We start from the raw sequence: 21009 nt of genomic DNA, 5'->3' as shown, positions 1-21009 counted from the left end.
CATCTTATTGCTTTCGTATTTATGTCTTACCTGACTCCAATCTTACTTTAATATTATTAAAAATCTACTTAAACAAACAAATCAAAACCATTTTCAAGAAAACTACTTAAAAGCTAACGAAAACATGCTTTTTGCTTTTTTCCCATTTTATAAAAACGTTTTTGGTAAGATCGTCAAATTAGGAAACAGAAAATAAGCTTAAATTAACACAATTTTAGTTCCTTGTTCTAAGTAAAAACTAAAATTACATTGAATTAGAGAAATAAATGGGAGCAAACTTTTTTCATTTCCGTGTCTCTAATTTAGTTGCTGAACATAGTTGGTAATTTTAGCCATACAAAGGAAGTTGTGCTGGCTAGTCATTTCCGGGTTCCGGGCAAGTATGAACGCTCACTTCAATAACAAACGCAGCCAATTTCATTTATTCTAGTTTACAATTGTATTGTGGAAAGGATTGTCGTTGACAACGGGTCCATAAATTGTCTGGACACATTAGTGCATAGATATTATTATATCCTCATCGCTTTCGTACTTAATAAAACTCGCCCCTACGTTTACTACCACCGAACCTGTAGGACCACCAGTAGCCAACCAGTAGTTTTAACTAGTAGGAGTAAAATATATTACATAATTATAAGCTTAATAACTCAAGAAGTATAGAGCTAAAAGAAGATTTTGGGAACATGGTATCAACAGTAACGAATGCTTTGAATTATTAACCCTTAATTGCATAGTGATGTATAAATGTATCATCTATTTTTGACTCTATTGACAGCATGTCAAAATTCAAATTGTAATAAATCTTTGTCAAGGTCACGCATTTAAGGGTTAAAATGTATTTATATTTTCGAATAGTGCTAATAGAATTCTTATAAAACACAGATTCTGTGACATCTTATAAATATTGTTTCAGTCGCACCGTGTGATTTACCCATGAGGATTACTAAATAATGAGTAAGGAGTTCTTGGTAAACCATGGGTTATTACAGATAATATTATTTACGTTATTGTATATCTGGGAAGTTGTACGACTCAACAATCGAGAATTGAAATGGCGCCCAACGTGGAACAAATATGTATATTCTATTAATTTGTGAAATTCCCTTTATTATCTTTGTATTATCAGACTAGCAAAAAAAAATATAACGTCTCCATAATCTGCAAGTTATTTTATAAAAAATTAGGAAAATATCAAGACATTCTAGATGTTCAAGATAGTTTGGATATTACTTATAATAATCAAAAGCGGCGCCCAACATGGGGCTAAAATATTTTAACGATAAATTTATTACCAACGCGATCCTGAACTTTGCAAAAGTGTCTATAACAAATAATACAGTCATTTTTGTGTTAACTAAAACTAAAAACTGATTAAAACTGAATTTCCTCTTACCTGTTGTCCTGGCGTGTATCTAAATATTTCATTGTTGTCTCTGTACCACTTCACAGAGTGGAGCGGTGGGTCTCCTTTCTCGTTCATATAGTGACAGACGAGGTTGGCGTCTCTCCTCGGGTCTCCATAGCGAGGGACCTCTAGTAAGGTTATGTTGTGCGCTGTTGCGATCACTGTAACAAGGAGATTGTGGTTAGAAAACAAGAATAACTTCCTTCAGTGACAACCAAAACGGACTATTAAATAATAATTACTATCGCAAATTAAGAATCACTACTATGTAGTGATTTGTGTTAATACCATTGAAAAGACTTTAGTACATATATTTTTTTGCAATTCGTGAGCTTCAGTTGTCATCTCAAATATTCTAGAAAAAAACTAAGTCATAATCGTTTAATTAATTAATTCCCACTACATACTCATACTTAAATATGTTATGATTTCAAACAGAATTCTATAATGTAGATCAATTATTATCAGCACATTAGGTGATTACAATCTCCGTGTAAAGTATTTAAATTGTTTAATGGAGAGAAATAGTACGATTATATTAGATATTATGCGATTTAAGCTGCTGCTTAGCAAAAAGGCTTAAATCGTATAATTTTAATTAATGTATTTCTTGTCTCTCTTTAAATGTCACTAAGTCATATAATGACAAACATGGATAAGTACTTAAAAATGTTATCTTCTACTGCACGTTTAAAATGGGTGCTTATTATACTCATTAACACACCTATTCTGTTAAAAATATATTACTTTAATTACCTAAAGATAAACACATATTTTAGTGCTTTAATTAACTATTCCTCTCCATTAAACAATTTAAATAAATTAGCATCAAATTAATTAGCAGAGATAATTATTAACGCGTTGAAACGAATTCAGTGCACAATTGTTAATTTGGTTCAGGAATAAGTTTTTAATTAGAGTATTTGGGACCGCACCAAGCAAACTTCGAGGTGGAATTATATGCAGCGGACTCAAGTCGACGGGATGCATTCTTATTGCCTTTGAGGTATTCTGGCCAAACTAGATCTACAACGTTTTCAGTTCCTCAAATCTGGAAGAGATTCAATTAAGGGATAAGTTCGCATTGGTTGTACGTTATTCACTCTGTAACTGTGTCCCTTTGATATTTTTATGTACTATAAAGTTTATTCATACATACACGCATCAAATAAGCATGTTTTCCTTTTCGTGCGTAATAAATGAGTGTGAGAACCCTTTAGAATAACACAACAGTTAGTGTCAAGTATCTCAAGGAAAAAATAATCAATACAAGGTAGAAATAATGGTTGTGGTAGACTTCCTGAACTATTTTTTTTTTAATAAATGGACAGAGAACAGAGAACATTCAAGATTTCAGACATTAGTTTTTTGGAGTGATTGATTGCAATTGATCTAAAGAACCCTCCCTTAAATTCGACAGACGTTAGTGGGATCTGTCTTACTGGTTAGTTGAAAAGAATACTTTGTGCTTGGTCGATTGGAATATAGAGCTCAGCTTTGCAACTTTACCTGGCTGTTAGAATGCACGAGACAGTAAGACAATACCAGCTTCAACGTTCTAGCACTTCCTTTACCAATTTGCGAAATGTTTAAGCTGGCTTACTTGCAGAATAAATGTTTGTATTTTTTTTCTTACTATACAGACATGTGCATATTCGAATATTGTATTTTGATAATTCCTTCCTGTAATAAAGGCCCGGCAAAATTTAGATAAAACTGCTGTACATAGCATGTAGTTCAAAGTTTTATTTGATTACATTGTTTTATTACAGATCCCAATAAATATCATAGAATGAATCACAAAATAAACGTAACTTAGTGACAATCGTTTTTAATCAAACCAAATTCCGTGACATTGATAAAATTTTGTGAGTAACGTTACCCCAAGAGATGAAGCCATATCGTGAAAATGATTCGCAAAATGCGCCATAAAACAAAATACTTGTTTGTAATTTCCCTTTGTAAATTAAAACAGATATTTCACCGTGTTATCTCTCCTCTAAACAGGACAAGATCCATTGAAATCAGCGTGGAACGCAGTGTCGGCTGTTTGATCGGCGAGCAATGACACTGTTTACCAGCGAGTCTGCTGCATGCGGGTCGGAGCAAACCTGGGGCGTTTGTTCACGCGTTTGTTAACGAGAGAGCCTGGTTGAGTATCTATCGAATGTTTTTTTAGGAAATACGTAAAACATTGCTAGTACTACTACAACTACATGATTTTGATTTTTGATTTAAAACACTGCCTTGGTAATTCACACTAATTATTTAGGTGTTTGCTAACGAGTACGCTTATCTAACTAATATTGTTTTATTCAAACGAAATGCAAAAACATTGATACATACTTTCCCCAAAAGATACAGCCATATCGTGTAAGATGTTTTCGGAAGCACGCTAACAGACAAAATCTTTGTTTTTGAACTTCGCATTGTGCATAACAAAAATTTTATGGTTTTATTTTTCATCTAAATAACTACATTGAGATCTATTTAAATCAACGTTGTAAACGCAATGTCGAAATACTGCTCCATGCGGGTCAGGAAACACAAACTTGAATCATTTGTGCAGGCGTTCACTAACGAGAACCCAGAGCCAGATGAAGTGAACATTGTTTATCGTATGGCGTATGGTTACAATCTGATACACTTTTAGCACCATTCAGAGGGTCACTTGTGGGGTAACAATTTCCTTTTTACTATGAAAATCTATGAAAATAGTCTGTCTCTATTTTGCCTTACGGGTGAAATATTGTGTTTAAGCACTTATTCTTTGTATTTTTTACAACTAGCCAGTTGTAAAAAAAAACACTCATTTTTATATCCACTATGTCGAAAGTGCCTTCAAATGACAAACATTTCCATACAGTGTCTCTACTACGAGTTTTTATAGTCAACGTTTATTACAACAGGCTAAAGTGCCCACATTTCGAAGGCTATCCAAAGCGTCTATCTCTCCCACGGCAGCTTTAAACCGCTTAACCTGTGACGTCACAAAGAGTTCTGACGTCACAAAGCATTTTGATAACATGTTGCATACATTCAGCTTACACAAACAAGGGTACAACTAACATAGTTTGTGTGGCGTTCTATGTCTAAAAGATCATTATGCTTCATGAGAAATAAGGATCTTTTTATCAGAATTTATTTTGAAATCTCAGGAAATATAATACCTAGAGAGCGGACAAGCCGCCGGCAGACGTGTCGCACTTGTCAACTCATTTAGCGTACAATTGTCGTTGTGTGCGTGCGTGATGACACGACTCGTTCGTCGTTTGCATGTACATAGACATGGAAATATAGCGCTTGTATTGTCCAATAGAAGCGTCCATCTACAAGTGTGTGTACTTTGTGTGGGTTCAAGAACTTGCGAAAGGCGTATTCAAAGAAATCGTCCAGTAAAGACTATTTCACCTCAGTGACATTGACACTTGACACTGACAAATTCTGTGCCTATTTCTGGGTAGATAAGTAACATTGTTACTCAGCGTCAATATCGCCTTGTTGAATAGGCAATGAAACACGAAGTGTTACTGTCGGGCGACAACTGTTACTATTGTGCAAGTCCGATCTCGTTCCTTTCTATATCTGTGGTTGGAATTATGAATAGAAAGGAACACACACTAAGCAAAAGGACCCTTTGGGTGTGGAATGCCACATATAAAGAGGAACATACCTATTTCCTTTGAGGATTTAGGGACTAACAAAGCTTTGCATGCATTTCCGTTTCATGTTGGTACAAAAAATATCAAAGTTATGTAAATACTTTGTAAAAATCTAAAGAGAATTGCAAATGATTCAGGTGCTTGACATGTTAATTTGGAGCTTTTTTAATGGAGGTCACGCGTTGAAATGGCAAAAATATTAACAAGCTAAGTCAGCAGCGATTTTTACAGCCTCGGGACGAGTGTTATTTTAATCCGATATCCGAATCCGATCTGAACTCGTGAAAATAAGATCCGTATTAGCCGTACAACTATTTCTGTGGTAATTTACGCATTAGATCCGATCTCTGTTAACCGATTTTTTCCGTAATTCTTCGGATCTAATAGTTCTTAATTATGACGTTTACTTAAGCCTTCTTCAGGGGCTATAAAATCGCAACCAACATATTTAGCTAGTTTCGTTAGAAGTAAGTTAAAAGAAAACGTTATTTTAATGACACATTTTCATGAAAATAGTAATTAACACTTTCGAAACCGGGCTCTACGCGGCGCTACGACATTTTCGCTACATACGGGTTTCCCCATGTAATCGGCTACGCTTCTACGAGCGGTGTGCCCGACAGTCGGGTTCTTGGTAGCGAAAGTGTAATGTAGTTACGTAGTAATTAAAGTTTTACCAGTAGTGGTACCCGCATAATATGATCTGTGATTAAATAACAAAGCAGAGTGGTTTTAATCATAATACCTAGAAAATTAATGTCATGGTTTAACTTCGACACGTTTTATATAATATATCTATATTATAGAATTTCCTTTATAAAAAATAGAGGTACATTATTAAAATATGACCAAAATGAAGTTGAAACTCAGCTTTCACCGACTTTGATAAACTGAAGGCGGTTTTTTTCTCCGAGTGTTTAGTAGACAGTGCAATTCGGTAATTAAAATATGTATAATATGTACAATTTTATTGTACATATACTTGAATCTTTTTGTAATAGATTGTTTCGCTAACTCACAGCCCGAATTTAACTTGATTAAACATTATAAAAATGGCGCCCAACGTGGGACCAACGTGTTAAACGTTTTCACTGACAGTACTCACATCTTAGCTAATCACGTGGTTGATATTTTTCAATGGACTGTGTTATTAAGTTAAAAAAAAAGTGAATGCTAGTATTACTTTCACACGAACCATACGAGTGATTAAATGCACTGTTCTTTTACAGCAGTCACCTTATCTGATGCGTAGTTTCGTCGATCCGAAAATATGCCCGTACAGGAAGAAAATAAGTATATTCACTGGCAACTTGGTCCATAAAATATGTAGGTTACCAGGAGACGCCATCTCGATGTTGTACACCCAGCATAAAAGTCAAGTAAATTACGAGCCAGGTAACTTAAGGATATGAATATTTTATAAGAGAAATGGCCTGTGAAAGGCGCGGAAGTTCGTAAGGCGCCCATTAAATATTTTGTGGGGCTAAACACGGTTTAGGGTTCCGTACCGTAAAAGGAAAAAAAGGAACAATTATATAGGATTAATTTCGTCACCATCTATTTGTTTGTCAAGGCCTTGTATCCTGGGAACGGGAGCAGGCAAAATTAAAACTCTAGATTTACAGTACCATGAAGCTAAAACTATCCAAAATTAACTGTACAAAATAATAAAAAAGATGCCATCCTAGAAAACTGCTGTTAATGCCGCAAAAACGTGTATTTTTATTAGTCTCACGGAAAAGGAAATTAAATAAATATTATAAGAAATCAATATTGTGTGATGAATAAACGATTATCTATCTATCTATCTATTCCCACAGTAACTGTAAGGTTACTTTTTGTTTATAAGAAAGGCTAAGAAGGTGGCCTCTGCTAGGCAGAGTTGAATAAGGCCGTGCTGGACCGCGAACAATGGAAATTCCTTCTTAAGGATTCCATATGTCCTGAAAAAGGATATCATTATCATCACAAGTATAAAATCAAATTTATATTTACAAAATGTCTTTAAAAAAGATAAAAGTCGATAGAATTTGTGCGGAACCCTCGGCGGGCAAGTCCGACTAGCACTTGTCTTCTTTCAACGAGAATAACAAGGGACTTGCTCACTTGCTAAAGTGCCGAAGGACATTATTGAAAAATAATTTAAGATAGGTAAGTGAGTTTGCAAGGCGTGAAAATTTTAAATTTTATAAGAGAAAAGATAAAATGAGTAGCGGTTTTCGTGTTGTTGCAAAATTTTGTTTTTGCGTTGAAGTTTTAATTCGAGTTACGTGAAATATATTTTAAAGTTGATGAAAACAAACAATCAAGAGCAAGTTGAAAATATTTTAAGGATAAATAAACCTCATTTTATAGGTAATGAAAAACAAAAGTTTCTCGGGAGCTACGAAAATCAAAACTTTACTTCATATAATAAGGTATATATTAAATTACACATAAAGTAAAATAATACATTTAAGGGGCAAAACTTAGAAGAAATAAACACAAATTTAATTGGTCTCAATTCCCACTTTATAACTTATTAATGGCAAATAAAAATATTTTAAGGCCAGGGCATTTTCGCAAAAAAGAAACAAAAACTTTTTTCTAAAATAGGTAAATTTAATGTTTTTCCTACTCAGAATCAGGAGCTTTGTACACATATTTAAAGTCACACACAGGTCGAACGCGAATAATTAACATTATTTTACCTTTCTTCCCAACGTTTCGGCCAGGTTGCACTGGCCGTGGTCGCGGAAGACTGACGTCCCAGCAAAGTGCAACCTGGCCGAAACGTTGGGAAAAAAGGTAAAATAATGTTAATTAATCGCGTTCGACCTGTATGTGACTTTCAATAGAGACTCAGGAGCCCTGTCGATCCTACTCGGTAAAAAAAGCGTCCCTTTATTTCTTCCGCTTCGTTACCATTTTTCAAACACTTTGTACAGCAGTTACGAAATGGAAAGTATGCAAAATAATAGAAAATTTTGATTTGGCTCGTGATTCTGAAAACATAAAATTTACCTACCTTAGAAAAAAAATTGTTCAAATCAAATTAACAAAACAAATGAAAAGTGGTACCCAACATGGGTCCAACGCTTTCAAAGATTCAACAAAAGATAAACATTTATTCTTTCATTTAAAAAAATGACGTCACTGTCGAAATATCGAACATAACTATTCTACGAGTATATCAGTGTGACCTAGGTACAAAAGTTAACTTATCTTCTGTGAACACCAATCTAACCCTTGTTTTGCTACCAAGTTGCGAAAGCCGGATCGAAGTATCGTACCGTGTTGGGTTTTTAGACCGTGTATGCAAATGCTACATGGACAGAGGATAAACCTTTGAGGCTCTCGCTAGGGATGGACCGCTGGTAGGTAAATTTTTGTAGTGTCAACAAGATAAATTTTGTTGCCTTCATTTTTCTTTTCTGTCTCTTAAATTGTAATTCACAATAAAAATTTTAATACCTACACAATGTCATCGATAAAAATCTTGGGACCACTTTTTCTTTGTTAAATTTTACCTACATGCCTAAATTTATATTTATTCGTATCGATAACTATAGTGCGACAATAATAGTAGAAATTAAAACAAATGGAAGTACATAAAATAAAACGCAGCAAAAAAGGAGTGTACAAGTTTCTAATGGGTTGGCAACGCGCACGTCACACTCCTTGAGTTGCAGGCGTCCATAGGTGACGGTGACCGCTTTCCATCAGGCAGACCGTATGCTTGTTTGCTACCGACGTAGTATGTAAAAAAAAACATTCTTATACAGATTGACTGAGTCCTACAGAAACAAAAAATCACATGCACAATTGTTGCCATTTTCTAAGCTGTTTTTTTTTTAATTTAGTTCATAATGTTCATATTTGTGTTTATAGTTTTGGTATTTATACCATTTTGGAGTGAAGTCAGACCAACTGTTAGGAAACCGGTTGAAATTCCCAGCACTAGCAACGACAAGCCCGGGCCCCGGTAATACCCTCGTGTCCGGCCGTTCCCGGGTTTTAAAACGCTAACTTATGCTTACGTAGACCGACAATTTGTGAGCCTTATACCACGACATAAGGTCCAAGTTAACCTAAAAATGTTGGTGTCAACACCGGAGCCTCAACAACTTATATTTACAGAGCTTTAACAATCTGTATGCTTAATCACCGCGATTACGTTAAGAAGGGGGGCGATTTTTGAATCTCGCATACGGGATTTTGTTACTAAAATACCGGTTGAAAACGGTGACTTGCCTATTATTTTTAGCGACAATTTTCTGAATTCGAACGAGTGAGAATCAAAAATCGGTCCGAAGGTCCATGGAAAGACAAGAACTTTCTAGTTCAAATTATACACTCAACTTACATACATACATACATACAATCACGCCTGTATCCCATAAAGGGGTAGGCAGAGCACATGAAACTACTAAAGCTTCAGTGCCACTCTTGGCAAGTAAGGGGTTGAAAGAAAATGAAACTGTGACATTGCAGTGACAGGTTGCCAGCCTCTCGCCTACGCCACAATTTAACCCATATCCCACAGTCGCCTTCTACGACACCCACGGGAAGAAAGAGGGTGGTGAAATTCTTAACCCGTCACCACACAGCCACACACTCAACTTATGTTTACGTATACAGTTTGTAAGTTTTACTACCACGACATTAACATCAAGATCTTTCGTGTCAAAACTGTGCCCTTTAACAAATGTTTACGTACATTTTTTTACTAGACTGATTTAATGTCCCACTGCTGGGCAAAGTCCTCCCCTCGTCAAACATTCAACCCTTCCAAACAACTTACGTGGAAATATGTTGATACATTCTTAACCTTATTCCCATGACAGAAGGTCCAATTAAGTCAAAAACTTTCGTCTTTAACCCGCTTATATTTAAATACACAGTTTAACCTTTAGTAAACCTTATCGGAAGGATGCAAGGACGGAAACAAGTTGAAACTTGTGTTAGTTCTAAGCCCGACAAGTCACAACAAGTTTGGTTAAGCCGCCCGGCGGTGGTTTTTAAAACAAAGTTTAAACTGTTCAAATTAGTTGAGTAGGTTGTTGTTGGAAATGGCTGAAGCTTATAATTATACGTAGGTACAACAGTATTTTTTTATTGCTTATAATATGAGGTACCTGGCCCATATAAGACCCACCTTATTTTTTTCCCCTTGAGGTGACGGGTTAAGAATTTCACCACCCCATCGTGTGAACTTCGTCAGTTAGCAGTGACTAGATGTATGGGTTCAATTTATAGCGAGTCAGTAACCTGTGGCTAGTAACCGTCACTGAAACATCACAATTTTCGTTTTCTTTTGACCTATGAATAAACGTAAGTTCCCCGTAGCCTACACTTTGACAGTTTCATGTGTCTGTCTACCCCTTTTGAGAATACAGGCGTGTCTTTTATTGTATGGACTTATATATATGGAGGTGGAGGTACTATTGTACATGATAGTGGTGATGTAAGTAAAGGCCAAATTAGGGTATTACCTTAAGTTGAAGCTGAAGAAGAGGATTTCTATTAAATGTTATTCCTCTCTGAGTTATTCCAGTATCTTTTCACAATTACCAGAATCAAACAAAAAGAAAGTCAACATTTGTGCCTCCCATTTTAGAAGCGACACAATACAAACACAAGTGCGGAATTCAATGGCGTGTTCGACTGCCGGCGGGCCTTTGATAATGGAAGTGGGACCCTCTCTATACCTACCTACATATATACGCCCTCTCTAAGTACACTCATGTACATACACACACTCATAATATTGTCATAGACATACTAAAGAATAGGGAATCGATAATTTGTCATGGTTCTGAACTGGTTTTGATGAGACATGCCTATCTGAGAATTGAGCTGTACCTACTCGCCAGCTCTTATAAGCAGACACCGTAACTTTTCGAGCTATTTCGGTTCAGCATGCTAGAAATAAAGAAATTCAGCTGGCTTCATATTTATATATTACTTTAAAGCAGTAGTGCACCATTGAAGAAGTTACGATGTTTGCTCATAAGTCTAAGATGAGCAGTTTCATATGATCTGCCTACCCCTTTCGCTAAACCAATGGCCATGTATTGTGCATGTATAAAACGTATGCCACTATTTGACCACAAATAAGGGTAAGCTATGTAAGTATCCGCTATCAAAGCCCGGGCCTTATCGAGATTAAACAAAATGTGTTCCAGAACACAGCCCGGGCAGTCCGGAAGCTCGTAAGCCTATCTTTCCGAAACATTTGTATTTGGGTTTAGGCACTTGTACATTTCCCAAGTGAAACTTGACGTAACGATTTTACATAACGATACCTCTGGGTTCAATTGGCGTAAAGGATATTTTGGCGAAAATGAGTTATATATACAGTTTTGTTCAGAATTTCAAGCGCTATCGATCTGTGTAGTTAAAATTTCGATATCTCTTAAAAAGTTGCCTTTACGACCAAGATTTTCTACTATGGACTTGCAAAAATAGCTTTTCTGAAGGGGCGTAAATATCAAGTCATTAATTATAAATTATTATTTGTGTCGTAAAGGAAATCTACACATAAAAATATAGTCGTAAGTCACCTTGATATATATTGTTGCCCTTTAAGCCCTTACTTTTTAAGGATCACTTTCTATAGTAGTGTGGTAAAGTTGGGCGTAAAGGACAAGTTTTTTTGTTCTTCGTCCTTTACGACCAGCACTAAAAATATTTTATCCGCAACTGTAATCGATATCTTTGGGTTCAATTGTCGTAAAGGACATATAATGCAGGTTTTCAATAGAAAGATAAACCCACTTTTTTGTTTTTTTGACCTATATTTGTGACGTGTATAAGAAAAATATGCAGATTACGAGTATCTTTCACCTAGTGTAGCAACCGTAGTGATAAACTAAACGATTTAGAAGATAGATGGTTGTAAAGGACACGTCAAAATGCTATAACGTCCTTTACACCCATGATTTGATAGGGTCGTAAATGACAGTCTTAGATGATTTTTATACAAAGTCGGGGCGTAATTGTAACCGAAATGGTACTACAAATTTAATGTTGTGCTAAGTTTACAATTAAAAACTGGAAAAATGTATCAAAACGTACTTAATATGGCATAGAATAGCTACATTAGTTTAATGCAGTGTATTATTTATCTAAGCTATCTTAGCAACAAAAAAGAACAAGACTATTTTATATCCAGTTTTGTAATAAAGAAACAATATTTGCTTAATAACTATCTAATACTTTGGCAACAAATTCAAAGTTATTTTTTTAGTATTCGCCGCTGTCTGAATAGTCAGTAGGTTACGCATTCAGCCTTTAATTCTAGCAGGGAAACGCTTTCGTAGTATTATTATACTGCGGCGAGATGTAGGTAATAAAAAAAACACTATGGTAATCAGGGTACGTACCCAAATGCACAAACGCTCACGATAATATCTATTTCGTAGCTATATATCTTTATCGCTTTTGCGTATTGCACCAGACTGCATTTTTGTCGGCGTCTGGCGTCGACGATTGCCATTCAGCTACGCCGGCAGTAAACTTTAACAGTAGACTATACTAACATTTAGTGCGACAATAACAGGTGCGTTTCGCTAGCGAATGAGCGTTAGCGTTTGGTGACTTGGCTATGTACCCAGGTACTTAAAGCATTGACTATAATATTTCTAGGATTGAACTCATAATTAAGATTATTCTTATTTAACAGGTTTTAGACTAAATAACAATCTTCTGTTTTAAAATTATCAACAAATATGAATCAACATATTAGGTAGTCTTGACTACAGTTACTATTATTTATTAGTTGGTCACAGTTTGTATGCGCGTCCTAACTTGCGTTTATAAATAGGTACTTAACTCTTTAGTTATTCTTAGAACTTCTTTCTACTTTAGACTTAAAATTACTGTCGTATTAATATAGTCTACTGTTCACAGTTGCTGATTAAAGTTTACGTGATTACCATTAGTGTTTTTATATTTACTTAAACTACGAAAGCGTTTCCCTGCTAGAATTAAATACTGAATGCGTAACTTATTGAGACAGCGGCGAGTACTAAAATAATAACTTTCCAAAATATTAGATAGTTTTTAAGCAAATGTTGTTTCTTTATTGCAAAACTGGATATAAAATAGTCTTGTTCTTTGTCTTTGCTAAATATTTAGATAAATATACACTGTAACACTATTGTGGCTATTCTATGCCATATTAACTACGTTTTGATACATTTTTCAAGTTTCTCAATTGTAAACTAAGCTAAAAACAGTTGCCATTTGTACCATTCCGGTTACATTTACGCCCCAAATTTGTATAAAAATCATCTAAGACCGTCATTTACGACCCTATCAACTCTAATTGTTTAAAAAAATCGTGGGTGTAAAGGACGTTCATAGCATTTTGACGTGTCCTTTACAACCATCTAACTTCTAAACCGTTTAGATTATCACTACGGTTGCTACACTAGGTTAAGGATACTAAAAATCTACATATTTTTCTATATACGTCACAAATATAGGTCAAAAAACAAAAAAGATATAAACATTTTTCTAAAAAAAAAGTTGTTTTTTGCTTCTCCTGAAAACCTGCATTTTGTCCTTTACGCCAATTGAACCCAAAGGTATCGATAAGCGTTTGATCAGTTTGATCGGAGGTTCGGAAATTCAGCCTTTCTTAGGGATTGAAAGAAAACGAAATTGTGATTTTGCAGTGACAAGTTGCTAGCCCCACGAACATATATTATCAACCTTAATTGAAAATAGGAGTATCTGTTCTTACCTAAGTTTTACTTATAAACACTTGACATTTTACTAAAATTATGTTATATTAAAAATAGAAACTTTTAAAATTTGCTTGGGCCCACTTGCACCAAACACTTATCACAGGGTTAGGCTGTCAACTGTCAAATTCCGTATAAAATAGTGGGTGAGGGCTCTAGAATCGATTTTCAAATGTTATTATCAAATTAACGTTAATGGTAAATTTTAGTGTTTATGTGTACCAACATGAAACATGAAGATGAAAAGCGCTGGTGGCCTAGCGGTAAGAGCGTGCGACTTTCGATCTGGAGGTCTCAGGTTCGAACCCGGCTCGTACCAATGAGTTTTCCGAAACTAATGTGCGAAATGTCATTTGATATTTGCCAGTCGCTTTTCGGTGAAGGTAAACATCGTGAGGAAACCGGACTAATCCCAATACGGCCTAGTTACCCTTCGGGTTGGAAGGTCAGGTGGCAGTTGCTTTCGTAAAACTAGTGCCTACGCCAAATCTTGGGATCAGTTGTCAAAGCGGACCCCAGGGTCCCATGAGCCGTGGCAAATGCCGGAATAACGCAAGAAGGATGATGTGTATCAACATGATTTCCTTAAACATGTAAACAATCTCCGCTTTACCTGAAGACCGCCTTCTCCTGAACGGAAATAGTAAGAAAATCTCTAGCTTTCTCCCCGTATTATCGTTTTCGGTAAACCCTTACGGTTGGAACCCGAGAAACAGACCGGATTCCTCCCCAGTAATCGAACCTGGGGAAAGGGTTGCTTTGATCGGTCCCTTTACCCTAACTTGTAAATCTTACTTTATACTTCCTATGTAATTAGTAGAGAGCGGATTTTAGGGAGCGATTTAAATATTAATTTGTATATAATGGATATGACTAGTGCAATTTTTTAAAGTCTTACAATCTATTATTACATCGCACACCGCAAACTGAATAATAACATTAAATTAATGTTATTGTGGCAACAAACTACTTTTAAAGAAAAATATTTTTTTCTTAATAAAGGAGTAGGTATGTATACAGGAAACGAATTATTTTCATTTTTCTATTATTTGAGTAGTAATAAAAGTTTTTACTGTGCAATACGCAGAGGAAATATTAAAGAAGAAAAACAAATAAATAAAATATTAAAACAATTTTTATTATTATTATTATCATCATCATTTTTGCCCGATATTCACAAAACATCCAAAAAGGGTTTTACTGGTTTGCGGATGCGGATGCGGAGGAAGCTAAGAGTACTTACCTACATTTACGACATAAATGTAATGTAAATTGACATAAAGGTAGTGATAATTACATACATACTAAAACTCGTGCCTGTATTCTCAAAAGCGGTAGACAGAGACTTGTAACTCCTCAAGATTCAGTGCCACATCAATTAATGGGTTGAATGCAAACGAAATTGTGATATTGCAGTGACAGGTTACTAGCCCATTGCCCACATTATAAGATTTATAAGTTTAATCCATCCCACGGTTGACTTCTACGGTCATCCTCAGGGAGCGTACTTTTCGTGCCGATGACATCAATTTGACGTCACGCTCCATATAGGGTGATCACAATTTTTTTTATTGTTAATTATTAATTATTAGTCATCAATCATTTTAAGTTATGAATTTCTTTGGTGGTAAATAGTAATGAATGCAAGAAGGATGGTGTGCTTTACGTTAGAGAGAAATTCTCTTTTCTACGTATTTATTGTAATGTGTTGTTAACAATACTATTTAATTAAAGAACCCCGCACCAAACATAGGGAAAAAGTGGTTTCAGTCAAATCGCATGAAATTTTAGTATGATGTAGATTTAAGTCTCCTGATTATTTTTTTATAAGGGCACAACTCCCTCAGACTTATACTTTCAGAAATAATCAAGTATATATTTTTCTATTTACGCGACGTGTTTTTAGAAATCAATATATCTAAATGATACTCACTGACAGTTACTGACAGTTATTAATAGTTTCCCGATATCGGATTGCAATATCGACTTTCTGTAGGTTGTTGATAGGAATACGTCTCAAACCCCGAGGAGCGACAAGATTATTGCAGACAAAGCAAAGATTTCTTGCTGCCATCATCTAGTATGCTTAACATAAGTGTTGTGCTTAATTAAAATGTGCTTATAATTAAGTACGTAATTATCGAAAATAATAAATCATCTTTATAATGTAGCTGTCTGTCACATTGACTTTCATTTTATCAGTTATCTATGTTACGAACTCTATGCAAAACAGAGCAAAGAGGAGGAATTACGTAAAATAGGTAATTTACATATACTTTGTATAAAAATTAATTATTTTCGAAAGTATAAGTCTGAGAGAGTTGTGCCCTTATAAAAAAATAATAAGCAGACTTAATTCTACATCATACTAAAATTTCATGCGATTTGACTGAAACCACTTTTTCCCTATGTTTGCTGCGGGGTTCTTTATTTATAAAAACAAATCAAATAATTTTATTCACGTTTCACATTTCAAGTAGGTATTTATGCCACATGTAAATGGACTACTGTATTTGAAGTAATTTGTATACGATTAAAATGATTGACGACTAATGATTAATAATTTACAATAAAACTATTTGGGATCACCCAATACGGAGCGTGACGTCAAATTAATGTCATCGGCATGAAAAGTACGCTCCCTGGCATCCTACATTACATTAGGTCATATTATGGCATCTATTTAGCCCGTTAGCCGACCCAAGTAGGCACTTTTGACTGAATATATTATGTGAATTGCGTTTCATAAAAGCATATAGGTATCGCTCTATAGGCACGCGTTTTAAATGAAGTGATTAAAATTTTACATAAGTACGGTAATATTGGACTTAATTTAATTTTCGCGCTGAACACTCCATTTTCATTATTTCAACATTTTATGGTGGAATAAAGACTTTTAATAAAGTTTTTAGTAAAAAGAAACTTCATGATTCAAGTCGAAACAAAACAGAAACTCTCACTTTTGAGAGAAAAAGTTAACCTTTGCGCAGTTTTAAATAAAATGACCTTTGAAATTATAATGTCCGTATAAAAGTTAACCCGACAATATCATAAAAAGAAATGGCCTAACATAATAAACAGCAAAGTATTATCATATTAAACTAGAGCCACCTGAGGGCGTTGGCGGGAACTTTGGGCCTACTGGCCGCGGGCGGAAAAAGTCGGAGCATATCTAAGGGCCATCGCACACTTGCAGCTTTTAGCAACGGAATTTAGCATAGTATATCTCCGTCATTCGATATGTTTCCGCCATTCCTTGATTCTATAAACTATAATACAATACAAATAGTTCTACGACTATGGCGGATCTTATTTTCACGAGTTTGGATCGGATGTAGTGCGAAACCGCTCCATTACTATGACTGTTATATGAATGCTTATGCTGAATGATATTAATGTTTTTTCTATTAAAATAAAATAAATCCGGTTCGGACATTTCCCTTTCAACCTCTTCACTACATCCACTAGAAAATATAACTAGAGTCTGGCAAATGAAAGTGGATCCCAGTATTTTTCTGAACTGCAACTCTGGATGTCATATTATCATCGATTGTCATCTGTCAGTGTGACTGTCACTTTAACGAATTTCGCTAAACAGAAAAATCTATAAATAATAATGAAACCATAAAGTAGTAAAATAAGTGCTGAAAATAAGTAAAAAATAAATCAATGTAATCAATGTGTTTCCAGCTCCAATTTTTTTGAAATTGCCACGTTTTTGCTGGATCAACTTTCATTAGCCAGACTAGTCAGCGCTGTGAAAAATGGCGTCTCCGCGCTATCGGGCCAACGTAGCGTCGTATACACTCTTAGACGATAGTGTGTTTCGCGATATAGCGGTCCTATTTATTCGCAACGATTTTCATTCAAGTACGCAGCGTATTAGTTGCGCGATCGCGGCTACATAACTCGCAGCGAATTCGTTGTGGCGGTTGCGACGAACTCACTGCGCACTCGCTTCGTTTTCAACTCGCCCACAAATCGTTAGTGTGTGGCGGGCTGGCGGCCCTAACGAGTAACAAGGGTCGACCCTTTGCGAGTTGATGTCAAAGTGAGCATGATATATTCCGGAGTGGCTAGTAAAGCGAGTGTGAGAGTTGATACGGTATGATGGCACTTTTAGTTTGTAAAAGGATTGTTTTAGAATTCCAAGAGAAATAGGGACCTATACCCATAGTTTCGACATGTTTGTCTGACCGTTGATCCATCCATGTCTTTTTGTCAGTGTCTGCTGTGCAATAAAAATACACTACAGTCTTGACGATAAAGTAACAGGGAAAATAAAGGCAAAGTTAGGCCGATTTTCTCTCAGTTAAATCAACATTCTAGTTTTTGCACATAAATATTTTAACGAAATAAAAGAAAAAATGTGGCACAGTAAAAATCACATGTAGGAGCAACCTACTTTTAACACAAATAAAAACCATTTAAATTTTTCAATGCTAAGCACAAAAACGTGTGCACTGCCTACATACGGAGAGCTAAATCTCATACACATCAATACAAAAGCATACTTGCAATTCTCCAAGCCTGTTGAATGGGTGTAAAGCGTGTATGGAATATACTCCAACAAAGACACCATTCAATATGAGTGGTGGCATCGTGACACCTGTGACTACGGGTCATACTCTGAGGAGGATTGTAGTGATTGCTTGCAAAGGAAACCTTGGGTATACCGTATAATTTTATTGTAAAATGTTCCTACACATTTCAAGGTCACTGCTATTTTTGACAAGCTTTACTTATTGAAAATTTAAAAAAATATTGAAAATGAAAAAAAAACTTTTCGAAACGACACGTTATATCCTGGCAGTTACATCAGTGGTAAATGTACATTAGATTGTTCCAAAAAGGAATTCATCAGCATGTGTCGGAGCACTTATGCCACGACGTTGATTTTCAATGTATACTCTTAAACTTATACATGATAAGAAATAAAAATGACATATTGGTCATTATGGTAACATAATTTCAAAGGTCATTTTATTTAAAACTGCGCAAAGGTTAACTTTTTCTCTCAAAAGTGAGAGTTTCTGTTTTGTTTCGACTTGAATCATGAAGTTTCTTTTTACTAAAAACTTTATTAAAAGTCTTTATTCCACCATAAAATGTTGAAATAATGAAAATGGAGTGTTCACCACGAAAATTAAAATAAGTCCAAGTGCGTACTTATGTAAAATTTTAATCGCTTCATTTAAAACGCGTGCCCATGGCGATACCCATATGCTTTTATGAACGCAATTCACATAATATATTTAGTTGGGCAGTCAAAAGTGCCTACTTGGGTCGGCTAACGGGCTAAATATATGCCATATGACCTAATGTAATGTAGGGTGACCGTAAAAGTCAACCGTGGGATGGATTAAACTTATAATGTGGGCAATGGGCTAGCAACCTGTCACTGCAATGTCACAATTTCGTTGGCATTCAACCCATTAATTGATAAGTGTGGCACTGAATCTTGAGCAGTTACAAGTGCTCTGTCTACCGCTTTTGAGAATACAGGCACGAGTTTTAGTATGTATGTAATTATCACAACTTTTATGTCTATTTAAATTACATTTATGTAGTAAATGTAGGTTATGACTCAGCTTCCTCCGCAAAGGTATATTTTAAGCACTCCACCATTTCCGCCTCTGCTAAAACGTTTCCTCCAAAATCCTGCCAGCAAAACTACAATAAAAGGCGAATTTCCGTAAAACAATCAGCAACTCACATTACGAGGATCGCGCCAATTACAAACTCCGCAAAAGAATCTAATTCAATTGCCGTGAACTTCCAAGTGTCAAACAAGTATTTAAAAACGTCTTATGTAAGGAAAACGCTTGGGGCTTTAGTCCATTTGAATGCTGGGTTGGGTCGAACTGGGACTTTTTTTGCAACTGTTAACGACACGCGCTTAAACAATTTGGATGTTGAAGTTTGTTTTTAGACTAATGTATTTCAGTCAGTTTTGAATTCATGACTTGAGATTTGGAAGATACTTCGTTAGTTGCCTACTTATATGTTTAAAATCTACTACAAATTGTAAATTAAGTACCAACCTATAGGTACTTATTGAGTAAATTCAAGAATTCGATGAATATAAAGGTAGTTTAGGATGTGTTTTGATTATTTATTTATTTATTACAAGCCTATATTGTGTCCCACTGCTGGGCAAAGGCCTCCCCCTTAGATTTCCACTCGTCCCGGTTCTGGGCGATCTCCGGCCAGTTGTTGAGATACACGTCCAGGTCATCCCGCCATCTCCGCCTGGGCCTGCCAGATCCTCGTCCGTTTTGCGGCATCCATACTGTGGCTACTTTAGCCCACCTCTGTGGATGCATACGGCAAACATGGCCTGCCCAGTCCCATTTCAGCTTGGCGGTCTTGACTCCAACATCAATAATGCGTGTTTTTGAGCGCAGCGTAGAGTTTCGGATTCGGTCAATCCGTTTTACTCCTAAAATGCTACGCTCCATAGCTCTTTGACAAACCTTCAATTTGGTCTTTTGCGCCTCGGTGAGTGACCACGTTTGAGCACCGTAGGTTAGGACAGGCAGGATGCACATGTCGACGAGTTTCCGTTTCAAGGTCAAAGGAAGGTCACCCTTCATCAGTTCCTTCATAGACCAATAGCTCCTCCACGCGTTTTGAATCCGTCTTTCGACTTCTTTTTCTTGTCTATGGCTGAAGGAAACTAATTGGCCTAGGTACAGATACTCGTCGACATAGTTTATTGCCTGCCCGTCTACCTCGACCCTACGTTTTGTGCTGTTGGTCATTATCTGCGTTTTGGTCCTATTCATTGTAAGACCAACTTGAAGGCTTGCTGAGCTTAGGTCTTGGAGCATTATTTGGAGTTCTCGGGCTGATGAGGCAAACAGGACAATGTCATCGGCGAAGCGAAGATTTGTTAATCTTCGGTTTTCAATGACAATGCCTTTGTTTTCCCATAATGCCGCCAAGCTTCTAAATACCTGTTCGAGGGTACTTGTGAAAAGTTTTGGGGATAACGGGTCTCCCTGTTTTACGCCTCTTTCGATTTTGAACGCCTGACCGGAAGATTGTAATTTTATATTGGCGGTACTGCTATTGTAAATGGACGTGAGTAAATTTATGTATGTGGGTTCTATTTCCTGATGATGAAGTGATGTAAATATGGACTCGTGGGTAATACTGTCAAAAGCCTTTGTATAATCCACAAAGGCTAAGTATAAGGGTATCTTAT

General features: G+C 35.9%; 1 protein-coding gene across 1 annotated transcript in view; it reads right to left on the bottom strand.

Moving 5' to 3' along the window:
* The window catches only part of LOC125233520, a 60816-nt gene that overhangs the window by 15573 nt on the left and 24234 nt on the right, over positions 1 to 21009 (bottom strand). Inside the window, exon 2 of the mRNA XM_048139565.1 lies at positions 1394 to 1566. Coding sequence (XP_047995522.1) covers positions 1394 to 1566 — 173 coding nt within the window. The remainder of the gene's footprint in view (positions 1 to 1393; positions 1567 to 21009) is intronic.

This window comes from Leguminivora glycinivorella, chromosome 14, assembly GCF_023078275.1.
Source record: "Leguminivora glycinivorella isolate SPB_JAAS2020 chromosome 14, LegGlyc_1.1, whole genome shotgun sequence".
Lineage (NCBI taxonomy): Eukaryota > Metazoa > Arthropoda > Insecta > Lepidoptera > Tortricidae > Leguminivora > Leguminivora glycinivorella.
This window is presented reverse-complemented; position numbering and strand designations above follow the sequence as displayed.